The sequence below is a fragment of the Quercus lobata genome, chromosome 9 (genome assembly GCF_001633185.2).
Source record: "Quercus lobata isolate SW786 chromosome 9, ValleyOak3.0 Primary Assembly, whole genome shotgun sequence".
Lineage (NCBI taxonomy): Eukaryota > Viridiplantae > Streptophyta > Magnoliopsida > Fagales > Fagaceae > Quercus > Quercus lobata.
In genome coordinates, this window is record NC_044912.1 from 7823625 (window position 1) to 7840205 (window position 16581).

Sequence of the window (16581 nt, forward strand, 5' to 3'; positions counted from 1 at the left end):
CGGATAAGATACAAGCCTGATCATAGACACAGAAAAGCTTCCAAATATTGAAAAAAAATAAAAATGGCTACTCTTTCAATTCCACTCTCTCCAAACAGTTTCTGTCTCCGAAGTTTTACACCCAAAAGCCAAGTTTTTCCCATTCCAAAACTCCACTCTTCCATCACAATCACTTGCTCTGGTAAGACTCCCACATTTCTTAAACCAAAGTTCAAACTTTTGTTCTCATTCTTTTTACTTGTTTTGTTGTTATGTTTATAAGATTGAATTTTATTTTGATATTTGAATGAAACTGACGGAAGATGAATGATAACAAAGATATGAGTGTAACCATTTGTATTTTTATACATTTATAAAATTTATAAGATAAAAGTTTGAATTTTGGTTTAACTGGTTGACTTTGAATTCTGAGGTTGTCTTGACTAGTAAAGAAAAGTTTGTGGTTATGATTAGTTCATCATGTTATATGGATATTTAGTTTGAATTCATGCAAATTGCTTATACAGAAAGTCTCCAGTATTTCTTTGATTTTAGTTTGATTCTGTTGATGCCCACTAAATGAAGTTTAATATTGTCAAGCTGATAGATGCTATTGATGTTTGGTGTGCTTGGGAGCAGCTAGAGATGGTTCTGAATCCAAAAGAAGCTTATTCCATTTCAAGGAAATTAAGAATGTAGCTTGTGGTATTCTTGCTGTTTGGGCTTTGACTGCTACCTCACCTGTAATTGCTGCTAATCAGGTTCAGATCACACACTTCTATATAAGTATTTCATGAAACACTCAATTTCGTGATCCCTTTTTTTTTTTAATAAGCAATTACTAACGTGCATAGAGTAACTAGCTTGCTTCTTTGTTTTCTTGAAAGCGTTTGCATATCTGCCACATATATCTATAACATATTTAACTGAATTATGCCTAAAGGTTGGACATTGCTTTGAAAATTGAGAAGCTACAACTGAGTTATGGTTTGACTCATGAAATTTAATCAAGAAATTAAGATACATTCATCAAGGGGCTCACATCAATGAAGGCGTCTTAGTATTATACGTAGTGGCTTCCTAGATGGGTATGTCTCCAGCAAGCCCTGGGTAGGCATGGATGTTTCATGCCAGTCTAAGTCAGAAGGAGGGTCCAGGATACCCGTCAGGGCTTGGCAGACTTAAGTTGATTGGGAATACCTTAAGGGGTGTGGTTTGAGGTATTGGTCAAGGGCAATCTTGTGGGGGTAATGCCTTAGGGAGGACGTCAAGGCCACTGCCTTTCACATTCTCAATAAGTTATATCACTATGTCCTCAAGAGTGATAAATCTGTCATTGTGTTTTGTGATGTTAGGATTATGAAACTTGTCACAATAGTGTCACAATCCCTGATACCTCATACCTAAAAACAATTGTCACCTCCAATGATTAGCTAAAGGAAAAATGGTCTTTATCTATAAATATTTAGGCCTAGTAATCGATAAGTATAACTTGAGGAATTTAGACTCTTAGGACATTCCAAAAAGGGAAATGTCATTACTCCTTTCTACTTTGGGATTCAAACATCCCATTGCCCAATGGCACCTGGTCCAGCAGCTTTACCCTGTTTGAGGATAAACTCTTTTGGACTTGAACAGGGAATCATGTTGAAAATCCTTTAGTGATTTGCCATCAATGTAATACTCAGATATGACTGTTTTGATTTCCTCCTGCTTCCTTAACGGGGTCCATTGTTCTGAGAACCATGAGGCATCTTCTCTGCTGAATCTACCAGCTCCTCATTCACAGTTATTTGGTTGAAGTAACCGTATGAAACCACCTTTTTATTTCATCCATGAAAAATGATTCAATCTTAGAAGTGTGTGAAATTAGGAAGGAAATTTAGTATGGTTAAGAGGCTATTATGAAAGAATGTCTGGAATGTTTATATTCTAATTGATAAAGATTGAAAAATTATGTGACGTGTTGATTGGGATGTTCAGCTTTGCAATCTTAGCTTGGAACAATGAGCTATAGTAGCCTATTTTTTTTGCTAAGCTACACAAGCACCCATTGTGTTTTGAATCTGGAACTTTACCCTCCAACTTGTTTTATGACGAGAGAAGGTGCCATTTAAGCTAGGGAGAAACCATTTTTCTGCAAAGATAGAATTCAAAATGGGAACTCTTTTTTCTCCTTTCTAATTGATATTCATTTTAACATCTTAGTGGTAATTTATATCTTTTTATAATAGCTGATAGATTTAACCCCGCATAAAGTTGTTAGCTTTGTCTGTAATTATGAGAGAGATATTTGGCAACAGGTGGTTGGATAACAGGGAAGTGGAAAATGAAATGGTTGTTGCATGATCTGCAGAGATGCATAATCAGTGAATGAGCTGTTACTTCGTTCTCTGATGATCTGGAATCTATTTACATTTTTGTTTTCCTGACTTGAGAATAGTTGGGAGAAGACAAGTTTGGTTTTGTGTCTTCTCAATAGGTGTTGTATTTGGATGGATGAAAATAGAGGGGTTTTTGACCCCTGAATTCTTCAAGTTTGAAGTTGAAGAGCATGGTGCTCACGTACTCATTCATGTGGTTTTTCTTCTCTGATAGGGTCTTTTAATGTCTTTTTGGTTTCTTTGTGTGTTTTACATGCATGTTCTCTCTCTCTTTTTTCTTTTTTTTCAGACAATCACACAGTTTATCGGGTAACAAGAAGACTATGTAGATCATTCTTACCACAAAAACACTGACCTAAATTTCATGGAAGAATACAAATTTTACTTGTAAAGGACTTGACTTGAACAAATGTATTTCATGTTTGCTATACAGAGGCTGCCTCCATTATCAACAGAGCCCAATCGATGTGAGAAAGCATTCGTTGGTAACACAATAGGTCAGGCAAATGGTGTTTATGACAAGCCGATTGATCTCCGATTCTGTGATTACACAAATGATAAATCCAACCTCAAGGGGAAGTCTCTCGCAGCAGCACTTATGTCAAATGCCAAGTTTGATGGTGCAGACATGACAGAAGTGGTGATGTCAAAGGCATATGCTGCTGGAGCTAGCTTCAAAGGTAATTTCCTATCTATAAATCATCCTTTAAGTTTTGTTTTGTGAAATAATCCACTTATTTGTTGTTCATATGGTTTACCAGTGCAAATCTTTTAGCTAAGGATATTTAGATAATTAGCTGGCATACACTATTACAAGCTTAACACATCAATATCTATATTTTTTAAATGGGCCTGATCTGAGGTACTATGAGAAGAATGATTCTCTTAATTTGTTTTATACTTTCCCTCATATCATTTACAGGTACTTCCATTTACTTATTATTATTATTATTTTAAAAGGCATTCCCATGTACTTCCATCCCCTTGAATAAAGTTTAAACAATGACAGATCTTGATACTCTGGGGATGATCTGTTTGTGTTATGTGATGAACGTAGAGAATTCCATTTAAATCACATATATATGTATACGCATGAATACTGTAAGAATTTTTGTGACATAGATCTGATACCATATTAGAATTTATGTTGGTATTAAGAGTGAAAGAGTGAAGAGAGAGAAAAAAGAAAGAAAGCGGATGTACATAGAAATAAATGTGGTTCGACCTAACAGCCTGCATTCATAGTGGAAAGCCCTTGAGCAGCTACATTTTTATTGTTTTGAATTGTGTTATAGTGAGTCTGTTGGCACGATATATAGAGAGATTAATCCTAGGCTAAATATAGACTAACCCTGGGGTTACTTTACTTGCACTAGAACTACTAGTAGGTTCTGGTCTATTGAATTTAGACTAGTTGCAGTGGGATCATGTCTTGGACCTTGATATCTCTAAAAAATATGTTCCATTGTAAGACACAAAAAGACAGTTGAAATGTAAGGATCAAAAAATTTAAGGATCTGCCATTTCATTTGGAACTCTGTAACTACTATGAAGCTACTAATTCTCTGTCTGGAACTAGAATAGAACTTTCTAAACAAGAAAAACCCGGAGTCCCCATTCTTGTAATCTTGTCAGTTTTACGTCAGTTTAAAAATTAAAAAGAAGTACACATTTACATGCCTCATCGTGCTTTTTCTAAATATGTTCAATTGTAAGACACAAAAGATAGTGAAATGTAAGGATCAAATAATACAAGGATTGGCCATTTCATTTGGAACTCCGTAACTACTATGAAGCTACTAATTCTTTGTCTGGAATTAGAATAGAACTTTCTAAACAAGAAAAACGCAAGGTCCCCATTCTTGTAATCTCGTCATTTTTAAGTCAGTTTTTTTCTTTTAAAACATATCCACATGCCTCATTGTTCTTTTTCTAAATATGATAATTTCATAACAATCTTAGCTTTGGGCAAAAGAGGGAGAAGATAAGCCGATATGATGAACTGATAGGTAATATATGATGCGGGAGGCTTGAAGAGAGAATTATTTCCATTTAAAGTTCTATGAATGTCTTCAAAGCTGACTCACCTTTCACAAGTTGTTTCCTTTTTCTTGGTCAAGACTAAGAGAATACTTAAAATTTACAAACATCTGGTCATAGCTACTAAAAACTAAAAGGCATCTGAGCAAGAATCCTTGAAATTAACCGTTACTTTCAATAAAAGAAATAAGCCTATGTGGATTTGCAAACCAAACCAGATGTCTCAGTAGCAAATTTTAAGATCATTGTCTGTGCTCTAATTTGAAGATACCAACTATACAAAATTGTATTATAAATTCATGTTGACTAATAGTGACCATAATTGTTTGTAGGTGTAGATTTCTCAAATGCAGTTTTGGATCGTGTTAATTTCGAGAAAGCTGATCTCAAAGGAGCTGTATTTAGAAACACTGTATTGTCTGGCTCCACCTTTAATCAAGCTCAGTTGGAAGATGCAGTTTTTGAGGACACCATTATTGGCTACATTGATCTTCAAAAGCTTTGTACTAATACTTCAATCAGTGCTGATGGAAGAGCTGAGTTAGGATGTCGATGACCTCATATTATCATCTTTCACACATTTCTTCTATCCTTTGAATAAACAAACGTAGGCTACTATGTCACATGAAGAATTTTGTAATAGATACCCCATTAAATAATTATTGTTGTAAAGGAATTATATATGTGTTGATCATTGCTATTTCTTAGTATCTTGGTAATTTTTATTGATTTTTGACCTACAATTTAAGGAAGAAGGTATTATATGGCTTGAGTTTCTAAAAAGGAGGTATTATATGGTTTGCTGTTGTATTTCCTTTTACTTATTTATTTATATTTTGCTTTTACTATTATTTATTTATTTTTGAGATAAAAGATAGAAACTATTATTTATTTAATATCATTTCTTCATCATCTCCTATTGAAAGCTTGATGGGGTAACGAATAATATTTAGAAAAAAAAAAGCCCCTTCAATAAACACAAATAATAGTTTTGAATCACTTTCTTGTAGACTATTAATCATATGGATTAATAATTAGAAGGAACAAAATTTTATGGGATAATTACACCTTTAACTTTACACACCTATGATTAAAATAAGTTTCACTTTGCCTACTGATGATTTGAAAAGTATCACCTTTTCAATTGAAGGTAAGCTCCATTGAGCAAATTTAAAATTCACCTCATAATTTTCTTTAGGAGAATACTTTTAAGTCATAAAACATAAAAGAAGAGAAATTCAAAGACACTCTTTAAGAATATTTTCATTGTGAAACCCTATATCATGATCCCCCTTAAAATCGTAAAATCTTACATCTATGCTAATTTGTCAAGAAACTCTATATAATTTTATGAATTTACAAGTAATAATTGTTAAAATAGGCTTATATCATTAGTTATATAGATTTTGAGTAGTTAGCATATCAAATTAGCGCATCTGGTGTAGTGGTATCATAGTACCCTCCCACGGTACTGACCAGGGTTCGATTCCCTGGATGCGCATATCTTTTTTGTTAAATATTTTGGGTTAGTGTCTTGTAAAATTAATTATAAATTTCTGGTGTACTTCTTTGTTGAAACGGTTTTGGTTATTGAAAATGGCAATGTGTTTTAATCAAGTGGAAACCAATTAAATAAGGAGAGAAAAAAAAAATGCTAGTATTAATTAGACAATAAAATGAAAAGTAATAAAATTTAATGATATTTTTTTAACCATTAGATCTTTTAATGATTTAAGGTGTAAAAAATGTATAATTTGAACCCATTTATATATATATATATATATATATATATATAATAGCATAACATACCTGTTTTGTCAAATATTTTGGGTCATTGTCTTGCACTGATTGGGCCATGGACTGACTAGGTTCAATTCCATAGATGCGTTTGTCAAATATTTTGGGGGTCAGTGGCTTGCATTGATTATGTTTTGTCAAATATTTTTGGTCATTGTCTTGCATTGATTGGGCCATGAACTGACCAAGGTTCGATTCCTTGGATGCGTTTGTCAAATATTTTGGGTCAGATTGGGCATGGGCTGTGTGTGTGCAAATATTTTGGGTCAAAATTGGGCCAGTGTCTTGCATTGATTGGGCATGGGCTGTGTGTGTGCAAATATTTTGGGTCAAAATTGGGCCAGTGTCTTGCATTGATTGGACATGGGCTGTGTGTATATATATATTCTTAAATATAATTCAATAAAGAAAAAGAGGGGTTTGCGTTGATCCATCTTGATCTTTGGGACAAAGACCCAAGAGAGGAGAGGAAAAAAGATGATAAAGGATCGGTCTCACTTACAAAAAAGAGCATAACGAACAATCTTATGAGTAAGAAATTGTCTCACATTGAATGGGTCATGGGCTGTATCATCTCCTTTTCTCTCCCCTCTTGGGTCTTTGTCCCAAAGATCAAGATAGATCAACGCAAACCCCTCTTTTTCTTTATTGAATTATATTTAAGAATATATATATATATATATATATATATATTCTTTAAATATAATTCCATAAAGAGAAAAAGGAATGAGGGGCAAAGACGCATTGGTCCATCGGTCCATCTCGATCTTTGAGACAAAGACTTCAGAGGGGAGAGGAGAGGAAATGATAAGGGGCTTGTCCCACTTACAAAAAATAGTATAACGAGCAATGTTATGAGTAAGAAAGTTTACATGCTTAGGGATAAAGGGTCTGTCCCACTTAAAAAAAAAATAGCATAATGAGCGATGTTATGAGTAAGAAAGAAAGAGGGGCAAAGACGCATTGGTCCATTGGTCCATCTTGATCTTTGGGACAAAGACTTAAGAGGGGAGAGGAGAAGAAATGATAAGGGGCTTGTCCCACTTACAAAAAAAAAATAGTATAACAAGCAATGTTATGAGTAAGAAAATTTACATGCCCAAGGATAAAGGGTCTGTTCCACTTACAAATAAATAGCATAATGAGCAATATTACGAGTAAGAAAGAAAGAAGGGCAAAGATGCGTTGGTCCATTGGTCCATCTCGATCTTTGGGACAAAGACTTAAGAGGGGAGGGGAGAGGAGAGGAAATAATAAAGGGCTTGTCCCACTTACAAAAAATAGTATAACGAGCAATGTTATGAGTAAGAAAGTTTACATGCCTAGAGATCAAAGGTCTATCCCACTTACAGAAAATAGCATAACGAACAATGTTACGAGTAAGAAAGTGTCTTGCATTGAATGGGCTATGGGCTGTGTGTGTGTGTATATATATATATATATATATTCCCTAAATATAATTCAATAAAGAGAAAGAGGATCGAGGGGCAAAGACACTTAAGAGCGGAGAGAAGAGGAAATAAAAATAGCATAACGAGCAATGTTATGAGTAAGAAAGTTTAAATGCCTAGGGAAAAAAAGAAAAAACAAAGTCTCAGTACACAAAAATGAATTGAGAATAGGTTTGAATTCATCAAGGATACAAGCTAACTCTGGATTGGGGGATGAGGAAGACATAGCATTAACAATACGCTGGGATCACCATCAAACAGCACATAGTTGAGCATGTGATGCATACATGGATAGTTACTCTCAAGTCATGGGCCTTTATGTATGGTTACTCTCAAGTTGTCGGATTCATTAATATCGCAGCACATGGAGATGATTCTTCAAGTGTGATGATAATAAAATTGAAGTGATACGAACCTGTAATTTCAAACAGCACATAGTTGAGCTTGAGATGCATAGTTACTCAAGTCTTGGGCTCTATATATGTATAGTCACTCTCAAGTTTTCTGGTTCATGCATATTCCATATGACAGCACAAGTAGATGCTTCTTCAAGTGTGATAAAGATTGAACCTGCACATAAACCAAAATTATTGCCATCTCTTTTTGCCAAAAATTAAAAAAATTATGAACTTTCGTCAAAATGCCCATACTTTGCACATGGGACAAAAAGTAAATGCTTCCCTGAACTGTGATAAAGATTGAAGTGATATAAACTTATTGCATCTCTTTCACCAAAAATGTAAAACTTGTTGGGTTACACGTGTGAGTGAAGTCCCACATTGAATAAAGATGAGAAGAATGAGTGGTTAATATAACATAATTGAGCACATACCCATTGGGGCTTAGGCCTTTTGGGTTCAAGTGTGTCTCTATATGTTATATTAATTATTCAAGAAAGCTCCCCAAGGTGTTTATCTCCCCAACAAGTGGTATCAGAGCCCATGGTGGTGTGCGGCGAAGGTGGTGAGGTGTTCATGGTCCCTATCCAGCGGGGACTACATGGCCCACACATAAAGATCCTGGAGAAGAAAAAAAAAAAAAGAGCCCAACAAATGAATATTGCTAATGGTGCTAAATAATGGTGTGATGCAAGGTTCCCATGGACATGGACGTGCGGGGTTCCCATGGATGTGCGTGCGGGGTTGACACGTGGTTCCCATGGATGGCGTACGAGAGACTCATGGATGATGCATTGATGAAGTGAAAAGCCCATTAGGCAAGGGGGAGTAAGTAGGACTTGTTCATGGCCCATAGAGAGGTCTTGAAGCCCACAGAGAGGCAGAGACTCACACGTGAGGGGGAGATTGTTGGGTTACACGTGTGAGTGAAGTCCCACATTGAATAAAGATGAGAAGATTGAGTGGTTAATATAACATAATTGAGCACATACCCATTGGGCTTAGGCCTTTTGGGTTAAAGTGTGTCTCTATATGTTATATTAATTACTTAAGGAAGCTCCCCAAGGTGTTTATTTCCCCTACAAATGGTATCAGAGCCCATGGTGGTGTGCGGCGAAAGTGGTGAGGTGTTTATGATCCCTACCCAGCGGGAACAGAGAAAGCCTAAACGGCCCACACATAAAGATCCTGGAGAAGAAAAAAGAAAATAGCCCAACAAAGAATATTGCTAATGGTGCTAAATAATGGTGTGGTGCGAGGTTCCCATGGACATGGACGTACGGGGTTCCCATGGATGTGCGTGCGGGGTTGACACGTGGTTCCCATGGATGGCGTACGAGAGACTCATGGATGATGCATCGATGAAGTGAAAAGCCCATTAGGCAAGGGGGAGTAAGTAGGACTTGTTCATGACCCATAGAAAGGTCTTGAAGCCCATAGAGAGGCAGAGACTCACACGTGAGGGGGAGATTGTTGGGTTACACGTGTGAGTGAAGTCCCACATTGAATAAAGATGAGAAGAATGAGTGGTTAATATAATATAATTGAGCACATACCCATTGGGGCTTACGCCTTTTGGGTTCAAGTGTGTCTCTATATGTTATATTAATTACTCAAGGAAGCTCCCCAAGGTGTTTATCTTCCCAACAAGGGGAGTGAGTAGGACTTGTTCATGGCTCACAGAGAGGTCTTGAAGCCCACAGAGAGGCAGAGACTCACACGTGAGGGGGAGATTGTTGGGTTACACGTGTGAGTGAAGTCCCACATTGAATAAAGATGAGAAGAATGAGTGGTTAATATAACATAATTGAGCACATACCCATTGGGCTTAGGCCTTTTGGGTTAAAGTGTGTCTCTATATGTTATATTAATTACTTAAAGAAGCTCCCCAAGGTGTTTATTTCCCCTACAAAACTTTCTTGAAAATGTGGTTGCGTGATTAGCCCTATGGCAAACAAATCAAAATCACAAGTGAGCAAAACAAAAAGTAGCTCAAACATCCTAATCAAACTTTGGTCTAAATAATATTATATGCTAAATATCCAAATCCCATTACTTTGGTCCATGCATATATAAGGTCTATATCCGCACACAGTAGTTAGGTCCTGCTAGTTCTTGGAGCAGAACTAGGTAGATATATAGATCGGATTCTCCAACTCTGACAAAGACTGGCATTCAAAACCTACCCACAAAGCATAAACATTTCATTGTAAAAGCTGTTTCTCAAAGTCAAGTAAGCAAAACAACTGAAGTAGCTCAAACATCCTTATCAAAACTGTTATTTTTTTATATTTCTTCTTAAAAATCAAGAAGATATTGTGAATCCAAATCCCAATAATAGCTAGGTTAAAAATTATTGGTGAATGCTATTAAACCCCACCCCTTTTTTTCACAACTCATTAATTATTAAGTCGGCGATTATGATTGAAGTTGTTGGTAACTTTGGTAAAGAAGAGAAGAAAAAAATCTCTTAACTTTTCTTGGTTGCCGACTTCTCTTTTAGGTCTTAGTTCCCACACCAACCTCCTGTCCAATCCAAATGACATCACATTACCTTTTGGCTGCATCCCTCTCAAAACAAAATACAGCTAGGATGTAATTCAATTTCTTGGGGTCATTTTTTTTTGGGTCCATGGTTCTTTTGCTGCTTTTATTAAAAAACAAAAATTATAGTACGTATAATCATTAATCTCTCCACCCTCCAAAATTCCTCTTGGAAACAAAATTAAATGATTGGCTCATTAATTATAGAGCTAGACAAGCTAGTTTTCTTTTTCTTTTTATATTGTAAAATTTGCTCTTATTGGTTCTGTGGGGATCATTCGGTTGATAGGCCCATAGGATTCAGAATTGGTTGAGGATTATTGGGCCAGTGGCCCATCCGGGGCCGTATACCCGTCCGAGGACGTCATGCTCCTCGGCAGTATGCGTCCGAGGACGATCGCGTCCGAGGACGATCAAGACGTGGTCTCACCGCGATCAGATCTCAGAATTAGGTCATCTCAAACGGTAGAGTAGCCGACTAAAGATGAAAGAGATAAGGCAAACAAATATCTGAAACTATAGCTGCCTCCGCATTAATGACCTCTCAACCAACTCTCTGGCCGCATTAATGTGGAGGTGATACCTGAGCAGTAGGGAAGCAGCCTTACAGCTGCCCATAGGAAGTTCCAGGAGATGCCAGATGGGATAGAAAGAAATCCCCCGGACACAATCTACACGTGTTCGGCGAGGATGGATCGCGAAGGGGAGTATATAAACTAAACGAAGAACATGAAGAAGGGGATCGAGAAAAAAGAAGAACACACATAAAACTGAAGAGAACGAAGTAAGAAGGGGGAGAGAGAGAGTAACACTAGGGACTTAAGAAAAAAACGTTGATTATACCAACGAAAAAGAAGGAAAACCTTGTATGGGCTTGAGAGAAAATCTTAGAGGTAGATACCACAGTTAACCTAGCTCTTTACACCCACGCTCTACAAATCATATTGTCTGGGCCTTTTACGTACGAACCCAATACTGTTTAGGTTCGTCACCAAATCGTGTCCTTACAGGTTCTATTGTAATTTTGAATCATTGATTCTATTGTAATTGCTTTATTCATTTTAGTAGATAATTTGGTAATTTATATTAAAAATAAAAAAATTTAAAAAATTTTATATGGTGATGCATGGTAATAGATTAATTTTTTCTATAAAAGTGTAACTTTGATAAGAAATAATATATATATATATATATATATAGAGTACAAGTTCATCATCAAATTAGATAAATTTCGTGTACTCAGTTAGAATTTAAAGAGAAGTTGATAAGTTCTAAACTTTTTAGTAAATATATGTACATTAAAATTGATAATTTTTTGCATGTAATATATTTAAAAATTATAACTCACTTTATTATTAGAAAATTATTATTATTATTATTATTATTATTATCATCATTATATGCACGTGTATGTGCATGCAAGGTTTGTCCTGATCAATATTTCAGTACCATAACTCGATCTCCAAATAAAAATTCCTAACTCTATCTAGGTGTGCTTTGATATATATGTTGGTGCTTAGATTAAAATTTAGGGTAATGGTGAAGGTGTTCAATGGCAAAATGGTTAACTATTGTTATTTTGAGTATGAGATGTTTAGCAGTAATGCTTATTTTTTTTATGGAGGATATCAATACTGAGGTTATTAACAGGTGAGTCCGGACAATTAAATAAAATAAAAAAAAGAATTTTATGGCTTTTTTTTTTTTTTGAGAATGAATTTTATGGCAAATTAATTTAATAGAAAGTACTAAAGAGGAGGGTAATTAATTATTAATTGGAAACCAAAAAAAATTAATTATTAATTATAAAAAGGTACGGGGGACATCATAATTAACTATCCCACCCCCAACGGTGGAAAAAGTGCGATTAATTTTTTCCTCGTACTTTCAATTCAAAAATCAATGCATATGGATAAAAATTTCATCTTCTACATTAATTATTCTTGGAATTCTATGACTCGATTTTACTTTGTCCTCTACATTTCTAGAGAAAGGTTAGGTACACATAATTGTGTGCCACAACTCTACACGTAGAAATTTAGAATTAGTTAAAATGTGACGTTGGACTATATATGAATACACTTTTACTAATCACAACTTATCATAAATTCTGTCAAGTTATGTATCCTAACATTACTCGCATTTCTATGACATTGTGCAAAAGTTTCCAAGGAGCCGTAAATTAGGGAGAAATTATATGTCCTCTGGTGGATCACGTTACTTATCCACCATTCTACTAAAAAATTTCTACTTGTTTAAAATTGCTAAGTTAGTAATTAGTTTTTGTTATAAAAAAAATTTAAACTTAGTAATTTTAAACAAGTGGGAGTTTTTAAGTGGAATGGTGAATCACGTCTAGGGATGGCCATACCCATTGGGTAATGGATATCCAACCCTACCCGATCCAAATGTTCCGAGTAATACCCAGTTCTTCATGGGTAAAGGTAATCAGGTAGGGTTTGGATATTACTCGAATTTTGTGGGTAGGGTATGGATATTACCCAAACCCGACCCATACTAAAAAAACCTAAATATCTTTCTCTCAAAGCTCTCTACCTCTCCTCAAACACACAAACACAATCGGATCAAACCCATCAAAAAAAAAAAAAAAACCTCGATCAACCCAAATTAACAGTCATGAGAGAGAACATGATTAGAGAGAGAGAACGTAATCAAAGAGAGAGAGAAGGTGATCAATCTTCAAAATCGTGATAGAGAACAGGATTGGAGCTTTCTGTGATGTACCTGAGCAGCGAGAGAAGGTGATTGGAGTGGGTCATGGTCGATCAAACTCAACTCAGCTTTCTCCATTACGCGAGCTTGTTGGGAAGCCGTTGTTGATGGCGGTTACAGTTTTGGCATCTGGTTCTTAAGACACAAAGCCATGGTGTTGAGAGAGAGGCACATCTAGTTCTTCGCCTCATACCGCATTTCACAGAAAGCAATTGGTGAAATCACAAGGCTTCCAAAAGAGAGAGAAACTGAGAAACGAAGCTATGGAGAAAGAGAGAACATCTAGTTTACTTGGCTAGTCTTGCTGAGCAAGCTGAGTGAGATACAGTGGTATCTTCTTTTTTTCTTTTTTTCTTTTTTCTATTTCAGCAAAATTTTGATAATATGTATATTCGTGTTTTTTTTTTTTTTTTTAATTTTTTAATTTTTTAATTTTTTTTTGCTTTATTGATTGGTAGGTCTATAGGTGTATGATATTCTATGCATTTTTTTAAATAGGTTTTGGGTAGGGTATGGATATCCATGGATAATACATTCGGACAAGGATCGGGTATGGATATTAATGGGTATTGGTATCCAGGTATCCATGGGCAAACATTTCGGATAGGGTATGGGTATACCCGATCCATACCCTACCCATGATCATTCCTAATCATGTCACTTGTCTACCATGATAATTTCATAATTTCTCTAAATCGGGGTGGGGAAAGTTACTGTGGTCAGGATTTGAATTCCATGCAATAATTGCATGGGGCAATTACGGTGTAGTCCTGAGATGTAAAAGTTTGAAATATTTTAAGGTAAAAAATGGAAAAGTTAAAATGTTTTTTGATTTGAGAACTGAGAATTAAAGTTAACTTTAACTTTCAATATTTCATTGATTCATTACAACATGATGAGCTATTGTACCAGATCTGGATCCCAAAGTTTTGATTTTGCTACCCATTATTTCAAAATAACAATGATTGTCCTAACTTCATCATTATTTCTTTCTATTTATAATACTATTAGACGCATGTGGTGGCAGAAGACTATGTTAAATGTAGTTTCAAATGATTATTGAATAGTTAATGAACAGAAGACTGCACTATGTTTTCGGGTAAGCACCAAACCACAAAACCTTGACCCAAAGTCAATTCAACATTATTGAGCAATAAGCATATACGAAGAATGCACTATGTTTTCGGGTAAGCACCAAACCAGAAAACCTCGACCCAAAGTCAATTCACAATTATTAAGCAATAAGCATATACTCTCGGTCTACTTATTAGCCATTACTATAAGGGTTTGTTTGGTTGGAGGAGTGGAAAAGTGAGATGATAGAAAATGGAGAGAGGATAGAAAAATGGAAGGATAGAAAAGATTTAGTTTTCTCCTATTTGTGTTTGGTTGGTGTAAGGACGCGATTCGTGGCGGACCGTAACAGTGTCGGGTTCGCACGTGAAAAGGCCCCTAACAACATCATTTGTAGAGCGTGGGTTTGGAAGGCTAGGCCTTGATCGATAGGCGGTGGGTTTTTCGCGGTGTTCGTACCAGTTTAAGTTTTCCTACACCCCTGGAGTCTTTCTCCTGGAGGTGGGCTGGGAGGCTCTGGTTTTTGGCCATTTTTCCCAACCCCCTTCTTTAGGTTACTTATTTTTCCTTTTATACTCGCCTGCGTCCACTGTCCTTCGCCCACGTATAGGGTCAACCTTTCCAAAATTGATACTTGTCCCATCAGCCCATATTCAAAGTCGTTGGGGGTGGTTGTAAAAGCCAAAGACTGCGGCTCTGTCAGGTTCAGAGCATTGAATGGCAGTGAGAGCAGCTTTCCCTGAATATTTTAGATCTTTCGTCCTGATTTCGGTCCTATACCGTTTTTACCCTTCCTTCAGGGGGGGGACTTTGGGTCTGCCGAGGACTGAGCCGTCCTCGGCGATATCCACAGGCTATTTTGTCGAGCTTGGGCCATAGCCCTCCTCGGCTTGGGCCTCCGGATTTTCCCCAGGTAGATGGGCCTGGCCCGTAAATCATTTGGGCCCCACAATAGCCCCTCAAAACCCGGCTGTCCAACCTCTTGGTTGGAAAGGGGGGTTTTGGCGATGCCAAACCTCTTCCTACGGCCCAATCAATTTGGCCTTTTAATAATGCTGGCGGCTCCTCATCTGTCCAAGAAACGCGCCGGTCTATGAGGCAGTCTTTTGATTTCGCGCTTGATGCGCTCTTATCGTTTGGGTATCCCAAAACGTGCTTTTAATGACCACTATTTACGAGACTGCTTTAATTCGGCGGTTTGTTTTGATGGGGTGGAGAAACGGAACCGGCATGTTCGTGTTGGCAGATTCCTTTGGATATCTGAACCTATTAAATGTCTCCCGCTCCACCCTCAGTATAAGAAGGAAAGGCGGAGGTTATTGTTTTTATAAAGAATTCCTTCTCATCTTTCTGAGATTTGAAATATTTGGCCTCCCCGAGGGTTCATTTTACCCACTGGTCCACAAACTAAATCGTGATACACTTTATCATAACAACGAGTGATGCAGGAGCCAAACCCCTCCCATAGACGCCATGTTCCAATAAAGCTCATTATGGCTCGATCGGGACAGGGATGGCGAAAACTCAAAATCAACCTCACCCTTCTTTCAGTCAAAATCCGAAGCAGGGACTCGTCACGTCAAACTTTCGGCGTGACTGAGTCGAGAACACCCATCATCAGTACCAACCGCTCTCCTATGAGCATACCTAGTATGGTTCCAGTGTGTTGGGAGTCAGGATCGAGGCAGGGACTAAGCGTCTCTACTTCTTCCTCTCTTCCTTCACTGAGGCTATTCTCCATCTCCCTTTCTTAGTCTTCCCAGCACCAGTTCCATCCTGGTGCTTTCACTTCTCCCTCTTTTGCTCATTTTTCTTTCTTTTCATCTCTTCTCTCTTCTTCTCCTCCTTCTTTACTCATGTCCTCCATCTTCTTCATTCATCTCCTCCATCTTCTTCATTGATTTCTTCCTTACTATTTCCTTCTCCGCCATTTCTTCCCAAAGAAGGTTCTTATCATTATATGAGCAGTATCGAGGCAAAGATTGGAGAGACTTTGAAAACGAGTTTAGAAGACGCCTGGGAGTTTAGTTATCTGTACTACGGATGTAACTATCGCTTAGGCAGTTCACATTTTGTATAGGCTCGTTCGAGCCCTTCTTTGTACATTGTAATAATTTTTCGTATTAATAAAAATTGTTGTTATTTTATTTCGCATGTTTTGTCTCTATGTTTTTTTTTTTT

The 16581-nt window shown here is 36.7% G+C and overlaps 1 protein-coding gene and 1 non-coding gene across 2 annotated transcripts; both read left to right on the forward strand.

Moving 5' to 3' along the window:
* Positions 1–5169, forward strand: LOC115960609 (thylakoid lumenal 17.4 kDa protein, chloroplastic). Its single transcript, XM_031079547.1, has 4 exons — positions 1–181; positions 619–740; positions 2797–3043; positions 4736–5169. The coding sequence occupies exons 1-4, from the start codon at positions 64–66 to the stop codon at positions 4957–4959; spliced, it is 711 nt and encodes a 236-aa protein (XP_030935407.1). The 5' UTR covers positions 1–63; the 3' UTR covers positions 4960–5169.
* Positions 5170–5833: 664 nt separating this feature from the next.
* On the forward strand, positions 5834–5904 carry TRNAG-CCC. The gene has a single exon. It is a non-coding gene; the product is annotated as a tRNA-Gly (tRNA).
* Positions 5905–16581: the final 10677 nt, after the last annotated feature.

What these genes read in the sequence shown, in the direction of transcription:
- LOC115960609 (XM_031079547.1), top strand. Translation starts at nt 64, where the DNA reads ATGGCTACTCTTTCAATTCCACTCTCTCCAAACAGTTTCTGTCTCCGA. An exon ending in CATCACAATCACTTGCTCTG is followed by an intron (nt 182 to 618) that starts GTAAGACTCCCA and finishes GCTTGGGAGCAG; the next exon opens with CTAGAGATGGTTCTGAATCC. An exon ending in CTGTAATTGCTGCTAATCAG is followed by an intron (nt 741 to 2,796) that starts GTTCAGATCACA and finishes TTTGCTATACAG; the next exon opens with AGGCTGCCTCCATTATCAAC.